The sequence below is a fragment of the Rhinichthys klamathensis genome, unplaced genomic scaffold (genome assembly GCF_029890125.1).
Source record: "Rhinichthys klamathensis goyatoka isolate OS25496 unplaced genomic scaffold, OSU_Roscu_1.1 h1tg000639l_1, whole genome shotgun sequence".
Lineage (NCBI taxonomy): Eukaryota > Metazoa > Chordata > Actinopteri > Cypriniformes > Leuciscidae > Rhinichthys > Rhinichthys klamathensis.
Window position 1 is genome coordinate 1,092,739 of NW_026607085.1, and position 24,455 is coordinate 1,117,193.

At 37.5% G+C, this 24,455-nt stretch overlaps 1 protein-coding gene across 1 annotated transcript in view; it reads right to left on the reverse strand.

Moving 5' to 3' along the window:
• eda2r (ectodysplasin A2 receptor) overlaps nucleotides 1-23,509 on the reverse strand; it is a 61,624-nt gene extending 38,115 nt beyond the window's left edge. The window contains exons 1-4 of the mRNA XM_056241371.1: nucleotides 23,193-23,509; nucleotides 20,304-20,394; nucleotides 18,841-19,019; nucleotides 18,504-18,592 (exon numbers count right to left, since the gene is read on the reverse strand). Of these exons, the coding sequence (XP_056097346.1) occupies nucleotides 18,504-18,592; nucleotides 18,841-19,019; nucleotides 20,304-20,387 (352 nt within the window). The 5' untranslated portion in view covers nucleotides 20,388-20,394; nucleotides 23,193-23,509. The remainder of the gene's footprint in view (nucleotides 1-18,503; nucleotides 18,593-18,840; nucleotides 19,020-20,303; nucleotides 20,395-23,192) is intronic.
• Nucleotides 23,510-24,455: the final 946 nt, after the last annotated feature.

Here is a 24,455-nt window from a genome sequence, read left to right on the forward strand (position 1 = left end):
CTAAAGAATGATATTAGCTTGTACAAAAATGGCATTATATGACCCCTTTAAGCAATCATGATTTATTTATTTGTTCGTTTACTTATTTATTTAACATGTATGTCTGCATTAAAAGTACCATTTCGGCAATGAGAATATTTCAGAGCCAAATAAAGATAAAGATGTGTTCTGGTGACTGGCGTGTTTGTTGAACCAATCAGATCAGAGAAAATCGAGTGTCAGCGAGAAGCCCATTTGATTGGCTACATGATAAAGGTGGACCCGCCCTCCTCTTCGCGCTTGCAAAACTCAGTGAGTGAGAGAATCGTGCCAAAACTGGAAGCCCAGGTAAAAGAAAGACGCAACTGTACAAATCAGGTTATTTCGGGAACTTTTTTGCCCCATGCACACAGTGCACATGTACATGTAGTGTAACAGCGTAGCACTATGTCAGAATGTAGGCTCACTATTGGCCGACGCTGGTCATTAGTGTGATGCTGGCCAATAGTGAGCCTACATTCTGACGTAGTGCTACGCTGTTACACTACGTGAACTCACTCAGAGGCCCACACATAAGAAACCGAATAGTTGAATAAAGTAGTTATTTTTGTTTGTTTTTTCGCACAAAAAGTATTCTCGACGCTGGAGCCACTGTAGTCACTTTTCGGACTATTTTAACAATGTTTTTACTAACTTTCTGGGCCGGCAGGTTTCAATTACAATAGAAGCCTATGGAAGAGTGAGACAGCTCTCAGATTTAATCAAAAATATCTTAATTTGTGTTCCGAAGATGAACGAAAGTCTTAACGGGGTTGGAACAATGAGGGTGAGTAATTACTGACAGAATTTTCATTTTTGGGTGAACTAACCCTTTAAATTTATAAAAGGACACAATTAAAAAACTTCATATTTAATGGTATTTAATGATTATTAGATTACACTTTCATAAAAACCTTTGTAATTGGTTTGTATAAAAGATGACACTGCATTTTTCGCCCATGTTAACATTGCATTTACACGTTTTACCAGCAGCTGTCGCCTGCATGTGGTGTTTTGAGCGAATCAATTAAACCAGTTGCTTCAATAAAATGATTCATTGTATAAGAGTTTTTTAAAAGCTTTGTTTCTCCCATCACTATGCAATCAGCACACACTCCAGTCCAGTAGGTGGCAGAAATGCACCTTTTACGTTGATTTGCCTACTATCATTAAAACATCAAAAGAGTGCCATTTACTAGGATGGAGTATGATGGCGTACAGGCAAGCAGTGGTGGCTACCACAATTTTACAATGCAGAAATAAGCTTTTTTCTGTGAATGAGCGACACTTTGATTCATTAACCACTATTAGTAAATAGCTGGATAGCTGGTGTTTATTTATCAAGAAAGTGTTTTTGCTGTTGAGATTACACAAATACTATGTTAACTTTTCAGTAAATTGTAATTGGTTGTTAATTTTGATAGCCTGTGATTGGCTGCAAAATGGAAATGCCCACCTGTTGAATATGCAGGTGACGGGCGCTGATGCAATCATTGTTTTTTGGGTAAAAGTGTGATGCCGGATGCAGTTGTAAAATTCTTTTATTTTTGCTCCAATTGTTCCTGTGCCATCTGTCAATAAACAAACCATGATTGCCTTCAGACATAACTGTAACAAAGTGCAGTAAAGTGTGTGTGTGTGTGTGTGTCTCACCCAGGGAGACAGTTTCCGCAGACTGCATTGTCGGTGTGTGTGCAGTGCTTGATTTGGTGTCTGTTAAGCAGTGTTGTGTGTAACGCTTTACAATAACGTAACTACTTTTTCGGGTAAAAAGTAGTGTAATGCGCTACTACTGAAAATTTGGTAACGAAACGTAGTTCCTTTTTCAATTCGGCGCAACGTTACCTGTCCCAGGGACAGATTTGACAGCGATCTCCGTCATTTGACAGATTTGACAGCGATCGCCATCTCTGTGAACGCCTACAGAGAGAAATGCACATAATGGATTACATAATCAGAGAGTAGCCTATTTCTTTTCATTTTGAATTGTTTCGTTTAAAGACATTTCAAGCTTTCTATTTATAGATATATATATAGATATATTTCTCATGTCTGTGAGGCATACGCTGAGTTTCGGTTAATTTATGATGAGATGGTCCAGTTCACGTGCAATGCAAGTGACCGCGCCGGCGCCTCCATGTCATGATTATATTGTCTCCTATATTTGCTTCTTATTTAATTAAATCCAGGCATTTTGTTGATAAAAAATTTATTAAAATTAAGATACAATTTATACAAAACGAAATTCACTTTAAAGAAAGGCTTTCTTCAAAACAAAACTTAATGAAGTGGTCAAAATCATCTCTGACCCACTCAATGTCTCCCGATATATTGCGCAACCATCTTACTCATGCTGTTCACTTTTCATAATCAACATAGATGGAAAAAAATAACATTTTAATATTTTAACAAATATGAAACTAAATGCGCTTATTTAATGGCTACAACACGTATAGTAGGGCTAGACTCTCTATTTGTACAAATTGCGGCACATTCATTTAATTCTGAATTTTGCACACATAAGTTGAAAGGCATTTGTTTACATGCAAAACATATCTGCAACATTTATCAAGTTCACGGATAATTATGCGTGTATTTATTAATCATTATGATACTAAAATCATAATAAAAGTAGGCTATACTACTATGTACAAAAAATCAGATGAGCCCAGAAAATGAACACAACGTGTTTAATTACACGTTAAGCATTTTCCTCCCATAGAAAACCATTATAAGAACGCTTAATTTGGCTTAATGCAGATTAGAATATCCCCTTATTATGTCGAAATAACAAGATAAGTTTTTTTTTTTTTTTTCACCATGCGGTTCAGGACTTCCATTGAATACAGCCTGAATATAATTGCTTCCAGAAATTATTTTTGGGGGTGCTAACAGGGTGCTATGGTCTTTCTTGGGGGCTTTCTTTCTAGCCCCTCCCTAGCGCTGCCCATGCATATGCCTATCCATTAACGGGCATTTCTTCATAAATATAAATTTTTTTGATAAATGTATTATGCATTTATGGCATTATATATGGCATTATGCATAGTAGAACTTTATCTAGGCCTACACATTTAGGAACAGATATTGGGTTCTGCCCAGTCAAGCAACATAAAAGTAACGTAAAAGTAACGAGTAACGTAAAAAGTTACTTTCCATATGGGGTAACTGAGTAAAGTAACGGATTACTTTTTTAAAGAAGTAACGAGTAACGAGTCACACTACTTTTTAAAAGTAACTTCCCCAACACTGCTGTTAAGTCAGCGGCAGTTCTGGCACAGTGCGCAAGGGTGAGAACCCCAGTCTTCCTTAACCCTCTGGGGTCGGCGGTATCGCCGGCGATACCAGCTCACTTTTTTTCTTATAAGTGCAAAAGAGACTCAAAATACTCTGCTGATTTGGATCTTACATATAAGTGTTATACATCATTCGATCCTGTTAAGTGTCTGTTTTTATTGTGAGTTTACACAAAAAAATAAAGTGTTGTGCTTTTTGTCAAATAAAGAAAAATAAACATGATGCGCGTTTTGCCTTCTCTCTGTCGGTGAAGTTCATTCTGAAACGCGTCCGGAAAATGAACTGTAACTCAGTCAATACTTGTCACAGAGACAAAAGAGATTTCTCTTTATGAAGCTGAAATTCTCTTCTTTTAAATGAAGTAATTTCTATAAAATTTTATTCTATTTCTATTCATTTCGAGTATATTCTATTTCTATTCATTTCGAGGAGCACTGATCCAGCTGATGTAGTAAGTAATTTATTCTTAAGTGCTTTGTTCTAATCGCGTTATTGAATAGTGTCTGTAAACTGCACAACGACTGTTTAAATATGAATGGCTTGTCTGTGTGTGAATGAATGAATGGCACAGACGTGCGCGCTGTGCCGTTCATTCACTCTCGCTCCTACATTATTTTACATGAACACATCCAAACTATATTGCTATAGCCTACTGAGATTTGTTCTTATCGCGATATAGAATAGTATCTGTAAAACCAAAAAGACCGTTTAAATATAAATCGGGTGTCTGTGTGTGTGAATGAACGAACGCACAGATGCGCACTGTTACAGACGAAATATAAAAGACAATATTTCGTTGACTAGTTTTGGATAGATTATAAAGTTTTTACTATAAACTAGACATCAAATAAGCTTTTGTTAGACAGTTTCTGCTCATATGTTAAATATATAGTATGTTTTGGCCCAAAACTAATCAACTGTTATAGTGTTTGTTCCAATGCAAGCTATATCAAAATAATGAATCCTTAACTTTGAAATATGTATGATAAAATGTATTGGCCTACTTTAAAAAATAATATTTATGGAAAAAGACAATTTTATTTTCAAGATGTTTCCAAATCTAACTTTGAACCAATTCTATAGAATGGCCCATATAACATATTTGAACAGGATTTGTTTCCAGGTATGACTAAAAATGTGCTTTTGACTTTCATTTATATTTTGATTATATATATATATATATATATATATATTTATATATATATATTAGGGCTGGGCAAGTTAACGCGTTATTATCGCGTTAACGCATTTATTAATTAATGCCGACAATTTTTTTATCGCACGTTAACGCAGTTTTTTTATTATTATTTTGAAAGTCCGTTGCTCACTGGCTCTGAATACACATAGGCCTACAGTCAAACCATGGATCACAGGAGGGGTGGGATGTTGGTCAGCCAGCAAATAACCCAGCCAAACAAGCAGTGGAGGGGCTTCGGCCGGTTCTCTCAGGTGAACAGAAAGGGAGACAGCGCGACGCGAGTGAATGACAGGCGCTCTATGGATAGTAACCATGGCAACGGCTTCTGTGCGCTACGCAGCTGTAGTCTTTTTAACTTAAATTAAAATTATACATAACTTTACCTGATAGGCCTGCGTTTAGTTTAGCGGAGATGCTCTGCCATGTGAATTCCCTTCTGTTGATGACGTCCTGATAACTATTTAGATTGTGGAAACTCACAAACAGCGAGCCGAGGATCAGTCTCAATGATTTGTGCTGCGCGTCAATTCAACTTCGGCAACGGGAGGGCGCGAGCGCGAGCGTGAGGTGAGCATGACCTCAACAGTTTCACAGGAACACACTCGCTTGTCGCACTAGCTTGTCGGTTCTAACAATCACAGCGCTTGCGGTAGGCTACGCGTATAATTGACGCATTGTTACATTTTTGGAGAGGTGCACGTCGGTACGCACGCTACACACAGCAGGTAGGTAGCTACGGCGTGAGTTCGACGCAGAAGTATAAATTGGGCTTTACATCTGTTTAATGTCATCTAGTGTACGTGGGGAACCATGTCATGACCAAACCTAATTACAGAAGTAACGTTGGTCGACTTATATCTGTAGTAGTGGTCATGACCTCTGACTACATAGACTGTTTCTGCTGCTCCCTGATAAAAGATACCTGTTGATACCTGTTCAGAAAAAAAAAAACAAGAAAACTGGACTCGTTTTAACAATCTAGATACAAGGGAATGCCCTGGCAGTGGCATAGCTTTGTTTTCATATTTGATTTGATTACATTAATGTTTAAGTTGAGATTTACAATAAATATTTTATTGCTACTGTGTAAAGGGAATACTGCTGGTAAAAAGCAGCTTATTTGTTTAAAGTTTTGGCAAAACACATGTTATTGCTCTTTTGTGTATATAGCAGTACATTTAAATCAAAAGTGCGCAATACACTACTTTAGAATTCATTATTCACTCTTGCGCGCAACAATGCGATTAATCGCAATAAATTCATGCGATTAATCACAATCAAAATTTTTAATCGTTGCCCAGCACTAATATATATATATATTAGGGGTGGAACGGTACATGTATTCGTACCGAACCGAAACGGTACGGGCGTCACGGTTCGGTGCACAAATTTACACGGAGAATACACGGTATAAAAATAAATAAAACTCGCGTGAAAATTAATGAATGTAATGCGGAACTATACTGTTAGATACGCGGGTTCTTTAGGGACACATAATCTGTACCATCGGCTTAGCTCTGAACGCGCGTTCACTTCAAACGTTTGCTTTATAAGCGTGTCCTATTCGCTTTGGACTTGCGTCGAACTAGACGCGAATCTATGATCTATTCGCGTTTGGTGTGACCGCATAATGAACAGGCTGCGATGTCAAGATTGCAATGCTGGAGTGTGTGTGTGTGTGTGAGAGAGAGGCGCGGCCGCGATCGAACAGTGTAAACATAAAAAACATAGGCCTACTCCGTCATTTTGTTCATACAGATCATTAAACCTGCAAAGTGTTTACTTATATTTGTGTACACTCGCAATAAAACACAACATTGTGCTTTTGTCACACTGTAAACTCTCGTCAAACTGTAACCTACAACTGTCACCCAACCAAAATCTCTCTCTCACACACACACACACACACACACACGCACACACACACACACACACACACACTGTTTTAAAAGCAAAACATATTTATCCAACTCCATTTCAAAACAGTCTGTGGGTCCCATCTTTTGGACATTCATCATATCGCATTGGTTTTCATTTCTTGTCCTCGGAGCACTAATCTTACACATTCTACATTGATTAAAAAAGAAAATTGAATGCGTTTTTAATGGTAGTATTATTTTATAGAGAAATCGATTATTTATAATTCAGATGAGAATAATGTTACATTGTTAATTAATAATGTTAATTAAAATTAAGGAAAACAAATATATTGATCTGAAATATAGCAAATTAATTTTAAATTAATTCAGGTACAATTACCAAACATATCGCAAGGTCTTTTTGTCTTTTTATTAATTTAATTAATAAACTAATTATAAAACTATTGTCAGTGCACTACAAATAAACTGGTTCTATGCCTTTATTAATAAAACTTATTTAAAAAATACAATGCCTTCTGCATTTTTGTTTTGCTTTTCCCTCCATTGTACCGAAATCGTACCGAACCGTGATGTCTAAACCGAGGTATGAACCGAACCGTGACTTCTGTGTACCGTTCCACCCCTAATATATATATATATATATATATATATATATATGTGTGTGTGTGTGTGTTATACATACATACACACACACACACACACACACACACATATATATATATTAGTGCTGGGCAACGATTAAAAAATTTAATCGCGATTAATCGCATGATTTTCTTGCGATTAATCGCGATTAATCGCATTGTTACGCGCAAAATTTAATAATGAATTCTAAAGTAGTGTATTGCGCACTTTTGATTTAAATGTACTGCTACAAAAGTGCAATAACATGTGGTTTGCAAAAACTTAAAACAAATAAGGTGCTTTTATACCAGCAGTATTCCCTTTACACAGTATCAATAAAATATTTCTTGTAAATCTCAACTTAAACATTAACGTAATCAAATCAAATATTTAAACAAAGCTATTTGCCACTGCCAGGGCATTACCTTTTATCTAGCTTGTTAAAACGAGTCCAGTTTTCTTTTTTCTTTTTTTCTGAACAGGTATCTTGTATCAGGGAGCAGCAGAAACAGTCTATGTAGTCAAAGGGTCATGATCACTACTACAGATATAAGTCGGCCAACGTTACTTCTCTGATAGCAGCTTAGGTTTGGTCATGGCATGCCATGGTTTCCCACGTAAGATTACATTAAACAGAGGTAAAGCCCAATTTATACTTCTGCGTCGAACTCACGCCGTAGCTGTGTAGCGCGCGTACCCTGACGTGCATCTCTCCAAAAATGTAACGTCAATTCTACGCGTACCGCAAGCGCTGTGATTGCTAGAACCGCTCCCCGGGTTTCACACTCTCCCTCTGCATGTGTAATTGCGCGTCAACGCGGACAACGACGCAGATATATAAATGAAAACCAACGCGTAGTCTATAGCGTAGAGGCTCCGGCTTAGGTCCGACGCAGAAGTATAAATCAGCCTAGAGTGAGATGAAGTGGTCGAGCACAGGTGCAGCGACAAGCCTGTGAAGTTCCTGTGAAACTGATGCGGTCATGCTCGCCTCATGCGCGTTGCCGAAGTTGAATTTTCTAACTTTTTGTACACGACGCGCAGCACAAATCATCGGAAGAGAGACTGATCCTCGGCTCGCTGTTTGTGAGTTTCCAGAATCTAAATAGTTATCAGGACGTCATCAACAGGAGGGAATTCACATGGCAGAGCATCCCCGCTAAACTAGACGCAGGCCTATCAGGTAAAGTTATGTATAATTTTAATTTAAGTTAAAAAGGCTCGCGGAGCGCTGTCTCCCTTTCTGTTCACCTGAGAGAACCTGCCAAAGCCTCTCCACTGCTTGTTTGGGTGGGTTATTTGCTGGCTGACCAACATTCCACCCCTCCTGTGATCATGGTTTGACTGTAGGCCTATTTGTATTCAGAGGCAGTGAGCAACGGACTTTCAAAATAATAATAAAAAAAAAACTGCGTTAACTGCGATAATAACGCGTTAACTTGCCCAGCACTAATATATATATATATTGTCCTTGCATTCTTTCTTGTGTGACACACCTGAATGAAAGGCTCATTATGCGGGTCTTTGTCTTCTCAGGTGAGAACCACCTAATTATACAAGAGGGGTTTGGGCTGTTCACGCCCATCCGCATATTGCCTTTCCAAACAAAAAATTTTTTTTCACAATTTAAAACAATCTCTTGTTTTATGTGAATGCTTAGGCAGGAAGATTTTCAGATAGTTTTGAAGCAAAAACTCTAGGCGACAACATCCATTAGTCAAAAGTCTTGTGGACACATATTTAGTATGTGTTTTGTGGCCTTATTTCAGAAACTTTAAAGGTGCCCTAGAATGTTTTTTTGTTTTTTTTATATATATAATGTTTCCTGGGTTGCCCTTATAATGTTAGTATGTTTTTTAGATCAAAAATAGTCATAAATTAGAAATAAAAGGCATTTTTCCTAGCCTGATTTTAGCCTCTGATTTGAACGCTCTGTTTGAAGGGGCGTGTCTGCTGTGTGTAACCGGCCTCTGCTGTGATTGGCTGACATGCTTGCATATGAAATAGCTATGTATTACATGTGAAACTCTCGAATAATTTTACTACAGCTATTATACGTTTTTACTATTACAGCTATCGAGATTAACAAATCGTGAGATGTTTTTAAAGTATTTAGATCTATTCCCATCACATAAAATGTTGCCATGATGAGCATTGAGCAAGCAGATGACAGTCTGTTGATCGCGAGAATGAAGATCTTATCATTGCAACGCAGTTTCTGCACTCTCTCTAATGCTTTCACCAATGCAAACACGATCATGTAAATAGTAAGAGCTAGTTGTGCAGTGTAACGTGCGTCATTGAATTCATAACGAGTTTGGCAAGTGTCCAGATAAACTCGTGCTGTGGAAAGATTGTTCTTTGATCGCTTTCTGTATATGATTTATTCACAATTTAAATAAGTTTTTTTTCATCCTACTAAAAGAAACGATGTGAAGTTGATATTTTAGTCACTGGCTTGACTTACTGATGCATAAACAGTATTGAACGATTTTGAGAGAAAGATTACCTGTCTGAACTTGAACAATTACACATCAGAAAGTGTTGCTTGGTAGCTCGATCCGAGGCCAGCTCTGTATTGGCCCAAGTTGAGGAAACAGTCGTCAGTGAAATGTTTGGAAATTTGCAGAGAAAATAAAATTAAGCCATTGTTTCTTCAGAGGCTCAGATGAAGGAACTAAAGAATACTTTTGTGTTCATGTGTACATCCAAACACTGAGCAACTGCCATGCTTCAGCTGCGCAGTTCCGCCTGTCATTGAACATGGGCTGGCATATGCAAATGTTTGGAGGCGTACATATTAATGATCCCGACTGTTGCGTCACAGTCGGTGTTATGTGGAGATTCGCCTATTTTTCAGGGGTGTTTTTCAAAAACGAGATTTAAGTAAGAAGGAGAAAACAATGGTGTTTGAGACTCACTGTATGTCATGTCCATGTACTGAACTCTTGTTATTTAACTATGCCAAAATAAATTCAATTTCACATTCTAGGGCACCTTTAATTTGTAGTTTTTTTCAATAACCATGCATAAACAATATTCTCTCAAAAATACAAACATGCACATACATGTTGCTCACATATTATGGTAGCCCTGTTTTTGCTAAATAGAGTGTAATTTCACCTGTAGAGGTCGACCGATTAATCGGTCGGACGATTAATCGGTCGGACGATTAATCGGCCGATTTTTTGCATTTTTTTACATAATCGGCATCGGCCAATATCCAAGTATATCAAGCCGATTATTAGGCAGGCGCATCTGTGGGCAGCCTAGTGTTGTCGTGGAACACGTGTTTGACGCGCGCTGCCGCTTGAGTCATTTTCCACCCGAGTGAGTAGAGTGCCTATACAGTGCCTAAGGCAGGAGCTAACTAAGTGCTTTGGAGAAAACGATAAGGATTCAATTCTTATAACTCCTTTATATTTAATTAAAAACTTTTGATATGTTACTGCCAACTTCGAGAAAAAACCTGAATAAGCGACACGACATTCGGCTATTTTGGATCGTAGTTGAAGTTGCATTATCACAGTAGAAGAGTTGCGATCATGTCACAATAAGTAAGCAATAATTTTGCAATTACAGAGTGAATCTGAGACTTTTATTTGTTCTGTTTGTGTGGCTTATATTTGAGAGGGTTGTCAGTCAATGCAGAGAAATAAGTAACGTTAATAAAAAAAAAAGAGACCAACGCACTATAGGCTAGTGACAGACTGGCTTTGCTTTGCTAGCGGGTAGCTACAGACAGACTCGGTGCTAATACGGCACTAGAACCTTAACGAACGTTATCTACTAGGGGTGTGACGAGACGCTTATCTCACGAGACGAGACGAGACACGAGATTGGGTTCACGAGAACGAGACGAGACGAGATTTTTGCACAATTTTTCAGAAATCCTCAATGACAAAATTCATGACTGGAAAAATAGTATGCAGGTGCATTTTGCAATGTTTAACTAATAATCTTATAAAGTAGACCTGAACTGACATGCATTATGAGTATGAATTATCAAATGCATTGAAAGAAAACAATATACAAGCACTGTAAAAGGTTTTTATTGACTGGCTTTTCTCTGTATGATTTCACATTAGTCTCTTCAGCCCTTACTGTACATTTAAGAGCTTTCAGAACTTCTGATTGAGGCTGTGTGTGACCTCCTACCTCCTTGAAGTCTAATTAAGCGCAAACAATACGTGCAAGTGCAACCATAATCAAAGTTAGCACACAGACTCTTTATAATTGTTTTCAAATTGCTGTTTTATTTTGCACCGGCAGTTATAGGGTTAATGCGGTGAGTTCGGAAAAGGCCGGGTAGAGAGAAACGAGGCTGGTGTGTTTGTCTCTACAGTTGTTCTTGCGTTCCGATTATAAGTTCAGAAACAGAGCCTCCCTTGTCTGTTGTCCTTAAGACATAACAGTACTCTCTCAATATATTCGAAGTGCAAACTGAGACCATAGCCGCAAATAAACAGATGGGTATTAGGAGACGGACTATTGTATGTTCGCGGCCTAATTTGTGCGCAATGCACATCAGGGAGCTTCTGTTTTACTTTCACTTTCGTGAGCGCGCATTCTACAATAATACATTTATCAGACGTTAGTCTACTATGTTGCGCAACGAATCCTCCGCCACCCTCACGCGATCAGTGAACTGTGATTCGTGCTGCACTGATTGCAACGGCAACTCGTGCTGGATGAGCAGAGCAGACTTTTACATTATTTTATAATGGTTTTTATTTTTTTATAAAAACAGCAAAACGATAGTTTAGGTGGAATATTCTATGGTAATCTCACCCTCACGCTCAGTCATGGCGATATCGCGAGACAGCTTTTCACTCGACGAGAAATCTCGTCATGTTTTAGTCTCGCGAGATCTCGTCGTCACACCCCTATTATCTACCGCACCGAATATCAACACGGATTTCTGTGCTTCAGTTCGGTGCTACTGTTATGCCAGTGCTTCTCTTGGATGCTCAGAAAACGGACGTTAGAATAAAACAGAAACAACGCTTTGCTGCACGTGACGCTAGTCAGCAGCGAATTTGATCATACCGTTAGTTAGTACGTAGCTGGATTAAACATGGTTAAAATGCTGGCCAAACAGTGTAAAGTGTGACTGTATTTCACTGTAGACTAAAAGGTCCAACAGCGGGATGCCGTTGTCTGAAGAACAACAGACGGACGGTGCGTTGTGGGTAGGGCTGAACGATTAATTGCATTTGCGATAATATCGCGATATGATGAAACGCGATTTTTAAACCGCAAAAGCTGCGATTACACTCTGGTCACGTGACACGCGAGAGAAAAGCAGTCTGCAGATGTAGCACCAACTTGGCACGCTACGTATATAGGCCTGGCATATACAGGAAAGAACAGTTTATGTTTGATTTATGTGATATTATGTTGTAATATATATATAATGTATAATAATATATTCAGAGAATTTCAGAATCGAGTCTGAGCTTAGTTTTTAAACAGATGCGTGATGACGCTGGGTGTGCTTTAGAACAGTGGTTTTCAAACCCTGGGTCGCGACCCTCGGGTGGGCAGTGGCGGAGCCAGGATTTTTTCATAGGGGTGGCCAGGCAGGGGCCAGCAAACAGTCTGGGGTGGCACATAAATCTTAATTATTTTAACATAATAATTAGTTTAAATAATCTATTGGACTGTTCCTACACAACTGAATACAGTTCATTTGTATTCAATTGTAGCTAATTGAGAGAGTAGTGAATTAGGAATCATGGAATACTGAGTGAATTTGATTTTTTTTAAATTATTATTAGCTATTTACCACCTCCAGGAATAATAATAAAGGGGACACACACTATAGCTAAAGTTATTTAGTCATATAGTAAACTTGCTCAGTTAGCATGGTTCTGGTTCACAAAAACCCCCAACATTGTTCCACCTTCATGGATGAGACATGCAGATAACTACTGTAGTTCAAAGATTATACCCTTCATTGAATTTTATATAATCAATTAACTCTTCAACTTTCTATATTAGTAGTCAAAATAAAGAATCTAAACCGTTCTATCATACCTAATTAAAAAGGGGGGAAACATCTCTTTTGAATCGCTATGTGCAAGAATGTGAAGTCAACATGTACATAAATGGCAGAATATAAAATTAGTTATTTTATGGATTTAAAAATTATGCATTTTATTTTGTCCTTTACAAATTAACGCAAAATTAACGCCGATCTTCTTGTACAAATGCACAGTGCTCACATTTATTTGTACATTAAAAAAACACATAGCCTGTCAGTTTGTGCCTTAAACATGGCAGAATATTTTAGTCTAGACATATGTGACGCATATATAACAAATACATACATGCATGCAGTTTTGACACAGATTGTATCGCCTTTTTGATTATTTCATGAGTTAATTGACAACAGAACTACGGCTACAGCACGCCACATTTACGCGTGATGTGCAAGTACAGTACAACGTCTGACAGGACAGTAAAAAGTTAGTTTAACTGACATTTGTTGACCTTGCAACATTCATCTTACAGCAGATAGCCAACTGATTCAGGACAACGCGCTTTTCTCCGCATCTGACGGAAGTGTCACAAGCTTTCACACAGATATCTTTCAAAATAAAAGTAGAATCAGAAAAAAATAGAATTGCGTTGTTGTTTCTTTGACTGGACATATGCGACTCACTCAAAACGGTCTTGCAACTCACCAGTTGAGGAACATCAAATCTATATTTACTATGCTCCGGTCACTGCTGAAGCTGATTCGGCACTTGTACATTTCCGCACTCGTTTGACTTGCGCCTGGCGCTGAGGTGAAGTTGGAGTGCGCGTCTGAAAAGTCTCACGTTTTTTGTGGTCGTAAGATACGGTTCTGTGTTTTAAAAACGCAATTCTTGTAAAAAAAAAAAAAAAAAAAGAGACAGAGACAGAGACAGAAACGGCAGTTGTGAGAGGGGTGGCCAAAGGGGTGGCCAAGCTTAAGCCAAGGGTGGCCATGGCCACCCCTGGCCACCCCCTGGCTCCGCCACTGCGGGTGGGTCGCGAGAATTAAAAAATGGGTCGCCAGTGATTTAAAAAAAAAATTCCGTTTTCTAATTAAATTAATATTAATAATAATAGCTTTGAAACAACGAAACAAACTGAATGCTTCTCCTGACATGCGTGTTGCCCTCTCGTCCTGCGAACCGGCTTGGGACCAGATTATGCAGAATAAGCAGGCCCTTCTCATTAATATACACAAAACACGCACTCGTTCGCTCCACCCGCAACACACACACGTTCGCTCCATCGGCAACAACACACTAACACTCGTCGTTCCTTCCTAGGGCTGTCAAAATTAGGCTACTCAAAAATTACGTTCTAAAAAATCCCTCTAAAAAAACACATAGGCTATATTTGAACTATTCGAACATCTGGTTGTGCATTTTGTCAATGACGCGCATTACGTCAATAACAGGTCAAATTAATACAAAGAGACATAACTACTTGTTTAGGTAGTTTATTTAAGTTTAAACATATTTGACAACGTATTACCTACACAAAAACAAGTAGCCTAAATCAACTAATGGCCAAGACCGCAGACCTCACTCTCGCTAGGCACTCTTTCTCTCTCTCTCTCCCTCACCTCACGCTCTCTGCCCATAACGGTTTAAATGAACAACAACAACGATAAACAAATGTTGAGTGCTGATCAAGAGTTTTGTGCAAGCAATTTAAGGTCGCGACTCTTGTCCCAAATATAGCAGGCTTCATTCAGTGATTGAAACAAATATTATTAACATTAATTGAAGTTTTAAAGAACCGACATTGAACGCCCCGAGCGAGCTGTGCTGTGGTAAACATGGAACTTTTCCTTGACATGAAACGGTAAATAATCAAACCAGTGAAGCCTGCGATGCATGGAACTGCTGTATCTAACCTACCTTATTCATGCAATAAATAAGAATAAGAAATAAAAAACTTTCAGCTGTGCCAGTGCGACTCTTGTGACCTGTCCCTGATCCCTCAGTGCCCACTCGCAAAGCAGACAGCCGCGCCTCTGATACCGCGGGCGTGTTTTTCCACATTCAAATATTAATTTTCACATTCGAAATTCTGTTTTTTAAAACTATTCGATATAGGCCTATTCGAATTTAGAATATTCGTTGACAGCCCTATTCTCATTTGAATTATAAATAAGTTTGCTTTTAAATTGTGTGTGATTTTGGTTGGGTGACAGTTAAGTTTGACAAGAGTTTACAGTTTGACAAAACCACAATGTTGTGTTTTAACAATGTTGTGTCGAGTGTACACAAGTATAAATAAACACTTTGCAGTTTGAATGATGTCCTGTATGAACGACGGAGTATATTTTTTGTTCCCAGTGCCGCGCCTCACACACACACACACACACATACACACGCACACACACACACATACACACGCACACACACACACACACACACACACACACACACACACACACACACACACAAATACACCATTCCAGGCTTGACATCGCAGCCTGTTCATTATAGCCGAAATAAAAATATGACAATAAAATAGTCAACCTAATATAAAAATCACACTGCTCTGTTTAAATAGTCAATTCGTACCATTCAGCGTAAGCACCGCTCAACCGTGATGTTTCCAAGCACATTTTTGCGCATGTGAAAAGGATGATTTTTTTTCCTGTCGATATTGCAACGTGAGTGAAGTTGCTACAACGCCTATAATAAAGAATAGTTTACCATCAAATACATCGCGAATGTTAAAATATTTTGATTCTAATGAGAGAGTTAGGCTACGTGAGCATAATGCCCCTTTTACTTTCCCTTTAAATTATTTCGTTTTGGCTTGTTTAGTTGTTATTTTTTTATTCTTGTTCTGTTCTGTATATAATTAATATTACATTTAAAGAGTTTGTTGTGGAATATGTTTTGTGTATTTGTACTTTTTAAGCATTCAGCAAATGATAAGCTATTTATTGGTTAAAAGTCCTGTATGTAGGCCTATAGCTTGATCAAATTATTTCAGAATCGACTTTGCGTTGCAATCGCGTCAAGGATCAGCAAGTGCACGTGCATCATCAAAAGTAAAGTGGTTAAAAAAAGTGCTTAAAGAAAGGTTAAAGAAAAAAATTCTGCGCACAAGCCTATGGGTCGCCTAAAAAAAAAAAAAAAAAAAAAAAGGTTCCCTCTTGAAAAAGTTTGAAAACCACTGCTTTAGAAACAGCCTTCTGCCTCTCTCTCTCTCTCTCTCTCTCTCTCTCTCTCTCTCTCTCTCTCTCTCACACACACACACACACACACACACGAAACCGCTCGGACCTTACGAAAAATAATCTTTCATAAAGTTCGGAAAGGTTTAGTTAAGCGAATTACAAGGACATTCGCGGGCTTTATCGCACTGGTTGACGCTTTGCTTAATGTTACTCTTGCAGTTCGCGGTCTCGCCCGCCGGAATTTTCCTCACAAATGCTCTACGAAGGCATTATTTACGTCTTTTGGAATGCAGTTGGCTTATATTAAAAATATGAAAATCACTGAGAAGGCTGCTTTCAATTTAAAATACTCACGCGCGCTTTGTGAAGAGCGCTCGCGCATGCGGCTGTGAGCGACTCATTGGTTAATGTACTGGCATCTCAAAATGCTTTTATTATGCGAAATGAATGTAAACACGGTCGTCATATCTTAAACCAACAGGACAAACCACATCTTATATTTCAAAAGGGATCTGTGCATTAGTGTGAATGCAGCTTATCGTATCTAAACTGAGAAGACAAATCACTCACAGCTCTTGAATGGAAAACGTTCAGACAGCCTACTTTTAAATACTGAAACCACTTTATTGTTTATTGCTTGTAATATTTTTTTTTGTTCCTCTTTATTTACTAGCTTTTATATTTCTAAGCTATATTTGTTTATATAGCCTATTTAAAATTCTTAACATGTTTTTTTATAATTATTTAAAAAAATACGTATAATTACACAAATAAAGTTTTTAACTGTTATTAATAATATTAATTACGAAAAAAAGTATATCATGAGGTGCCTAAAGATTCCCATCCCTACTATACAATGATGTATTGCTTGTCTTTGTCGAATAATACAGAAGATAAAGAACTTAAAAAGTAATCGCATATTAAATCGCAATCGCAATATTGGTTAAAAAAAACGCAATTAGATTATTTTCCAAAATCGTTCAGCCCTAGTTGTGGCCATTTAAAGTTTTTGTAAAATATCATTTTCCCATCTGGTGGTTGTTTTTGTCGTTCAACAGCAATTTACTAGTGAAATACGTTATTGTTATAAGTTAAATTAAATAAAATATAATAAACCTTATATATAAAAAAATATAGCAAAATATATAGCAAATATAGAATAAAGCAAAAATAAAAATGTTATCCTTAGGTTGTATTCCCTTTTCTGTCAAGTACTACTAAACCACCAGTCCAACAGTTACTGCAAACTTGATAAAATAGCCTAAATTAAAAGTGATCTGTGAACATTTGGCATTCTTAACATGTTGTAAAACAGCTTAAACAGCCTATAGTCTTAGTTTCTTCTCCCTGTCTAGTCAGACAGGGCTTTTTGGCTGTCTTTAGGGTGGTTTTTAGCTGGCCAGGCTGGGAGAGCAATTTGCTGACCAGCTAAACCCACTGAGCACCAGCTAAAACCACCATCTTAGGCTTGTTTAAGCAGTCCGCCCAATTGTTCCTGTGCCATGTGTCAATAAACAAACCATGATTGCCTTTGGACAAAACTGTAACAAAGTGCAGTAAACAGTAAAACAATTTGCGCTATAAATCAATATTTTAATTATTATGATAATAAATTTAAACAATATGATAACAAATATCAGTTTGTAGTATCAAGGACAATAATGGACTGTTTTTGTACAGCCAAAATAAATAGAAGCGACTGACACCAGATGCCTCGCACATTTAAGATACAAACAGCCGCGCCTATTCTTACGTTAAAATTAAGGTGGATAGTTTAAATATCCGGTTGTTTTTTCACTTAACCTGATCAGGGCAGCGTTTCTCAAAATCATTGTGAGCTAAGTGGATTGTAAAGACCATTGGTGACAATGGTCTCCACGATCAACTTGGGCTCACAATGCTCTTTGGAAAGCTGCCCAGTGCACTTAGAAACTGAACCTCAAACCACATATACTTTTTTACAGACACTCTTAGCTACTTTGATACCATTTTATTGAATTCACCCAAAAGGATATACATTATAATGATCAATGTATTATGACCATTATAATGAATAAATGATGACAGAATTTTCGTTGTCAGTAACCTATTCCTTTAAGGCAATTAGTTTGATTTAGTGTCATATCCAGCACAGTCCAACACTAAAGTGCTGCTTGTGGGCCAATGAAATATGATGCATTTTGTTCAAAAATATTGGAAGAAGTGTAACAGAACTGAACAGAACACAGGGGTGGTCCAGAGACATGCTTTAACTTGACACAAAAGTCATGATGGTGTAAGTTGTACTTTTCAGTGTGGTACTCACGGCTACACAGTATATTTCTGAAAGGGGCGGGGCCACAAGGAAGGCATTCCAAATCTTCTAATCCGTCCAATCGCATTTTGCTGTAGAATCTTCAATTAGAGAAAAAAAAGTAATTTGTATGAAACCAAGATACAAGGGTGTGTGCGTATACTGATTTGGGTGTGAATATGCATCACAATTGTGTGTGGGCTGATAAAAAATGATCAGCTATAAGCAGCATCATGTTTCATTAAGGTTATTTTGTGTGTGTGTGTGTGTGTGTGTGTGTGTGTGTGTGTGTGTGTGTGTGTGTGTGTGTGTGTGTGTGTGTGTGTGTGTGTGTGTGTGTGTGTCTCACCCAGGGAGGCAGTTTCCGCAGACTGCGTTGTCGGTGTGTGTGCAGTGCTTGATTTGGTGTCTGTTAAGTCTACGGCAGTTCTGGCACAGTGTGCAAGGGTGAGAACCCCAGTCTTCCTTAAACCACCTAAAGTCACACATGCCACATTCTGCCAACACACCTACACCATAACCACAGTCCTAACAGCCCACACGCACACAAACAAACTCAGTAACATAAGTGCATTGGATGCGTCAAACATTTTCTGAGGACACAGCTTTTGTAACCTAGCCCTGTTTGTAAGTCATTTAAGGTCATGACTCATGTGTAAGCCTCTGGTGGCAGGCATGTCAGGCATGGCATATTTACTCCACAAATTGGAGCATATTTTTATTAACATGTCTTCACACATATACCTTTATCTTTCTCATAAAACAGACCAAAATTCACCTTCAAAGTTTTAACATAAGAAAATTAAATAGCAATTAATATTAATTTTTATAAGTCTCCTTACATATAAAATAGTTACGACTAGAAGACAATTGCACTTTGTCTATTTCAACTATTATCTTTTGAATTTATTGAATATCTATTGAATATCTTAGATATCAGGAATAGAATAATGCAAAATAAAAATGTTATCCCCTTTTCTGACAAGTACTACTAAACCACCAGTCCAACAGTTACTACAAACTTGATAAAATGGCCTAAATTAAAAGTGATCTGTGAACATTTGGCATTATGTTTCCCCCCCAAGCAGGATATATGTAACCTGTGCTGGCAAAAAGGAGTCGGAATTATTTGTACGTTTTCTGGGAGGAGTAGGCCTACCTTTCCTTTGTCCATGAAAACCGATCTCACCCGTGCTGACAGACAGATCTGAAGCGTGTGCTCAAAGTGCTCAATTAAACATTGATATTATCCAAACAAAGACATTTGGTTTTGACTTGATGTGTGCCAAATTTGGTGTAATTACCAGGGATTTTATGGTATGGTTGCTTGGTGATTTTGTTTTGGAACCTTCAGTCGATTTTTCTCAAAATTGACTTTGCTGACTCTATCGACTTCAAACAGGTGTAGGTGTAGATGTCATTTTTTGTCCGATACAAACAAATCATACATCATTTTGAAGGTTTTTTTTTAAATAAAGAATGTAAAAATAACAACTCATTTTTGAAAATTTGCTCATTTTGCCAGCACGGGTCACATATATTAACTGCATAATCAAACGTCAATCAAAGAGGGTTGATGATGTTGACTGCAGAGGTTTAAAACATGTCAGTTCATCTTCAAACGTTTAAAAATAAGTGACAATTAATTATAGGTGTTACTTTGTTCATACAGCCCCTGGGCTTCTCAAATATTGATTTCTTAAAAAAAAAAAATTGTTTAAATGAATTACTTTTTAAACACTTGCTTTACAATTATCCTGAAATTGCAGACACACAGAAGGGTATTTCTCTGGCTCGCTTACACATTCTAACCTCTTTCAGTTCTTGGCCGGGTGAACACTTTGGGCACTTGTGACATTGTCCACTGTGATAATACTCGTCTGTTGAGCAATCCATTTCATATCTAAGAGAAGGAGAGAGAAAGAGTTAGGCTCTTACACATAAGTTTACAATACACATCAATTTTTATTTCAAAACTATGAGGCCTGAATGTAAAATACTGTATGCTGCCAGTTAATTTCTTTATAAAACATTTTCTTTCTTTTTTTTTTACAGAAGACTTAAAAATCAATACTCAATAAATACCCTGTCAATACCCAATAAATCAAAATAAATGTAAGGTTTTTGGAAGTAAAAACTAATTGCCATATAATTTACAGTGAAAACATGGCCAGAAATCTACAAGTGGGTCCATTGCGCTGATTCGTGCGCTAAATCCCACCTCTTGTTTTCGTGCGCATTCTCAAATCGGCCTGAATGAAGACAATGATGGCGTTATTGGGAAGACTATTTAAAAAGTAAGTTAACAACTTCGCCACTTAAATATCACCATTTTATGTCAAGTCAAAATCAAACTTGAAATGGCCTGAAAACATGATGACTTTGGGTTTTTTTTAATGAGCAATCAGCTTGGTCAAATGAAAGGTACATCTTCGTGTCTGTGTCTCTGACCACCATGTACAAGCTTGATGACTGCTGAAAATAACATTTGAACAGAAAAACTGAACATTGGTTCACAAATAATATTGTTCAAATTGTTACTGCCTATAGTTATTATTTTGGAATAAATGTAAAAATGCAGAAAAACACTAACTTGAAATTTATACTTGGTTTTAATAAATACAACATTACATAGTGTAAAAAAGAAAACAAAATATAATTATATTTGGTCTCTCTTTTTTATGTAATGTTTATTTAACCTGGACAGTTAAGTGTAACCGGGACATCAATTTACATTTGATTTATGTATATGGGTGGGGTTAGGGTGGACCTCTATTTTTTTTATATATATATATATATATAAAGAGGTAGGGTTGCCAACCGTTATGGAATCGTCCAGTATTTTGACACAGAAAAATCTTGTTCCGTATTGAACTGATACGGAACGCACTTTGTTCCGTATTTTTGAGAATCAATTCAGTGCAAATCCATGACAGACACATAGCTTCTAATATATGTCAGAGAGACTGTGAACGAAGACATTTGTAGGCTATATGATAAGAGAGAAAAAAACGACGGTGAAAAAATACTCATCACGCAGAATTCAGAACAAATATAAATTTAAGAGGACAGTAACCCAGGAATTGCTGCAAATGACCTCGTGAAAGCTGGAAATTGTCATTTTACTTGGTAATATTTTGTATGTAATTGCAATGTTTGAATTCTTTTTGATTGTCATTTGTGTGGTTATTGCTTTGTATAATTTTATGTTGTGAATATTTTAAAGAGGACCCCAGGAAGATTAGCTGCCATTAAATGGGCCGCTAATGGGGATCCTATTAAAAATGAAATGAACAAGTTCGCACAAGGCTACAGGAAACTGTTGTGTTTATTTTTCTTCAAATGCAGTCTAAGCCGATGAGTTTTGAATGTTATATGTTGTATTTGTTTAAGTTAAAAATAAAACGTATTATAAACTAAACAAATCCTTGGTTCATTGTTGGCAAAATGATCATGATAGTCTTTATATCAATGCGGTTCGGTCTTGTATATTGATTAGGCGGCCTACTTTGCAATTCTATAAATATATAGGCCTTATAAGTTGTATTATAATATGCTATAATGTATGATAGCATACAATATTCACCAGAAGTCGTCATTTAAGGGGTTATTTTTCTAAATTTTCTTCCGTGGGGGCATGTCAGTATGGCGTATTAAATGGACTGCATTTATATAGCGCTTTCACAGACCCAATAGCCAGCAAAGCGCTTTACATTTTGCCTCACATTCACCTATTCACTCACTCATACATACATGGCGGTGTCAGCCATGCAAGGCGCCATCCAGCTCGTCGGGAGCAGCTGGGGTTAGGTGTCTTGCTCATGGACACCTCGACACTTGGTCAGGTGGAACCGGGGATTGAACCACCAACTTTCAGGTTTGTAGACAACCTACATGAACCACTGAGCCACTGCCACCCCGTTTTATTATTCTCAAGTTTTTTTGGCTATGTTAGACAGGCTGCTTAATGATGAACACTGATTAATTGTGTGGATTTCTATTTGACCACCTGTATTATGGTGGATCTCAGTAGCCTACATTTTAAGGTAAAAGCAGATTTTGATACCAAGTAGATTGGAATATATTAATGGAATGTGGTTATTAGTTGTAAAATATACAGGCACCAATACAGTATGCCATCCCGTAATACCTGAAGCATTGTCACAATATTTTTTACATCCAATTTCCGGGAACCACAGCTGACAGTTTTTTTAACATGGTTGTTTTACAGTGTAGTTTAAAGGTTTTTCATTGTTTTAAAATGTTTTAAACTTCACATTTTTTTTACATAGAGGATAAAGTCATCAATAAAAATGTACTTAAAACTACAAGCTCGGTTAAATTTAATCAAGATATGAATTAAATCTTACATTAAATGGTCGTTTCTCTAGTTTCATGCAATAGCAAGCTATTTACGTTCATTTCAATAATAAAGATTTATGGCCACCACTTTCATCCATTCTGAAACCGAGAACACAGAGAAACAGATCAAGAGAGAGCGCACATTTAGGTGCCATCTAAAACAAAAATACCTCCTTTAAATGATCTGTTGGGAATAATTTTCCCGAGGCTTAAAATACAAGAAAGCTGGTCAAACCGAACTACGTAAGTAGGGCGCACTGCTACGATTCAAAATTAGAGAGCAGTGTACCAGCTACATCATGAATCTCTGTAAAGTCACGTAGTTTCATCCACACTTACATTGCAGGGGCAACAACGCGCAGTAGTCACTTAATTATCTGTCCCATTGGAGTTACCGTCTCCTGTGGCTTTGGGTAAATTCGGTCCAGTTTAGCTTGTGTTTTAAGTTGCTGAAGTTGTTGACTGGCACACATTTGCCCAGTGCGCAACAGTGGGCTGCGCGCGGGGACACACGGGCATGTCCCGACATGTTCAAACTGTGACTGAAATCCACTGCAGAAGAAGCAGGGATGCCCGTGAGAAATGCTCCTAAACGGAAATTGCGATTAAAAATGATTTCTCGCAATGGACTAAATCTCAAATAAAAATGATACCTAATTGATAGCTTGTTTATTTGTAACGAGGTACAGTCAATGTGTTCTTAAAGGTTTTACTCAGTTCTAAAAGCAGTTTCATGGCTTCTTTCGCTGCAGCAAACCCTTATGAACGCAAGGTGGCGATAATTAATTTATTTGGAGTACGACCTTTCATAAGAACGCGGAAGTGAGTTAGCATTTTAGCACTTCCGGTTCCCTCACCCTGGGTTTTTTTAATGGGTTTTTGCTAAATCGCCTGAAATAAGGTCTGTGGTTAATAAAGCCTCTAAATATTTTCACGTTTTGATCTATGACATAAAACACAACAGTTATAACCTGCTTGTGTTTTTTTAAACTTTATTGTGTCTTAAAAACAGTGATTGCTAACAAGTTGCTAAAAGCCAAGGGACTACATCCTTTGGCAGGGACTTAACGTTAGGCGTCATCATGACAAAAAGGAAATCTCTCACTAACCCGTGTTTCAGCCTCACGTTCTTAGAAGTTTACCTTTCAGTTAATATACATAACGTTATATATTTAGTCTTTTCAAATAGTAGTTTTTCCAAATATTGTTGTACACCGAATTCTGTGATATTAAGGTAACCGATTACCAGCTCTTTATTTCTGTGGAGAGACTGTAGTTCGACAATGATGTTTTGTTTTGTCCCGAGATGCAACCACAAGTCGTCGAATGAACGATGCTCGTTTTACTTATTTTATGAAAATAAAGTTGTTTACTACAACTCTTGCTGTAAGGTTTCTGTGGCTCAGTGATAAGAGCATTTTGTTAACTGTGCAAAAGGTTGCGAGTTCAATTCCCAGAGAACACGCTGATATGCATAGCCTTAATGCACTGTAAGTCGCCTGTCTGACAAAAAACAAAAATTAAATGTTAAACTATTGTATACTAGTATACTGTTGTAACTACGCTCCAATCAGCTCACAGTAATGTGAATGTGAGATAAAA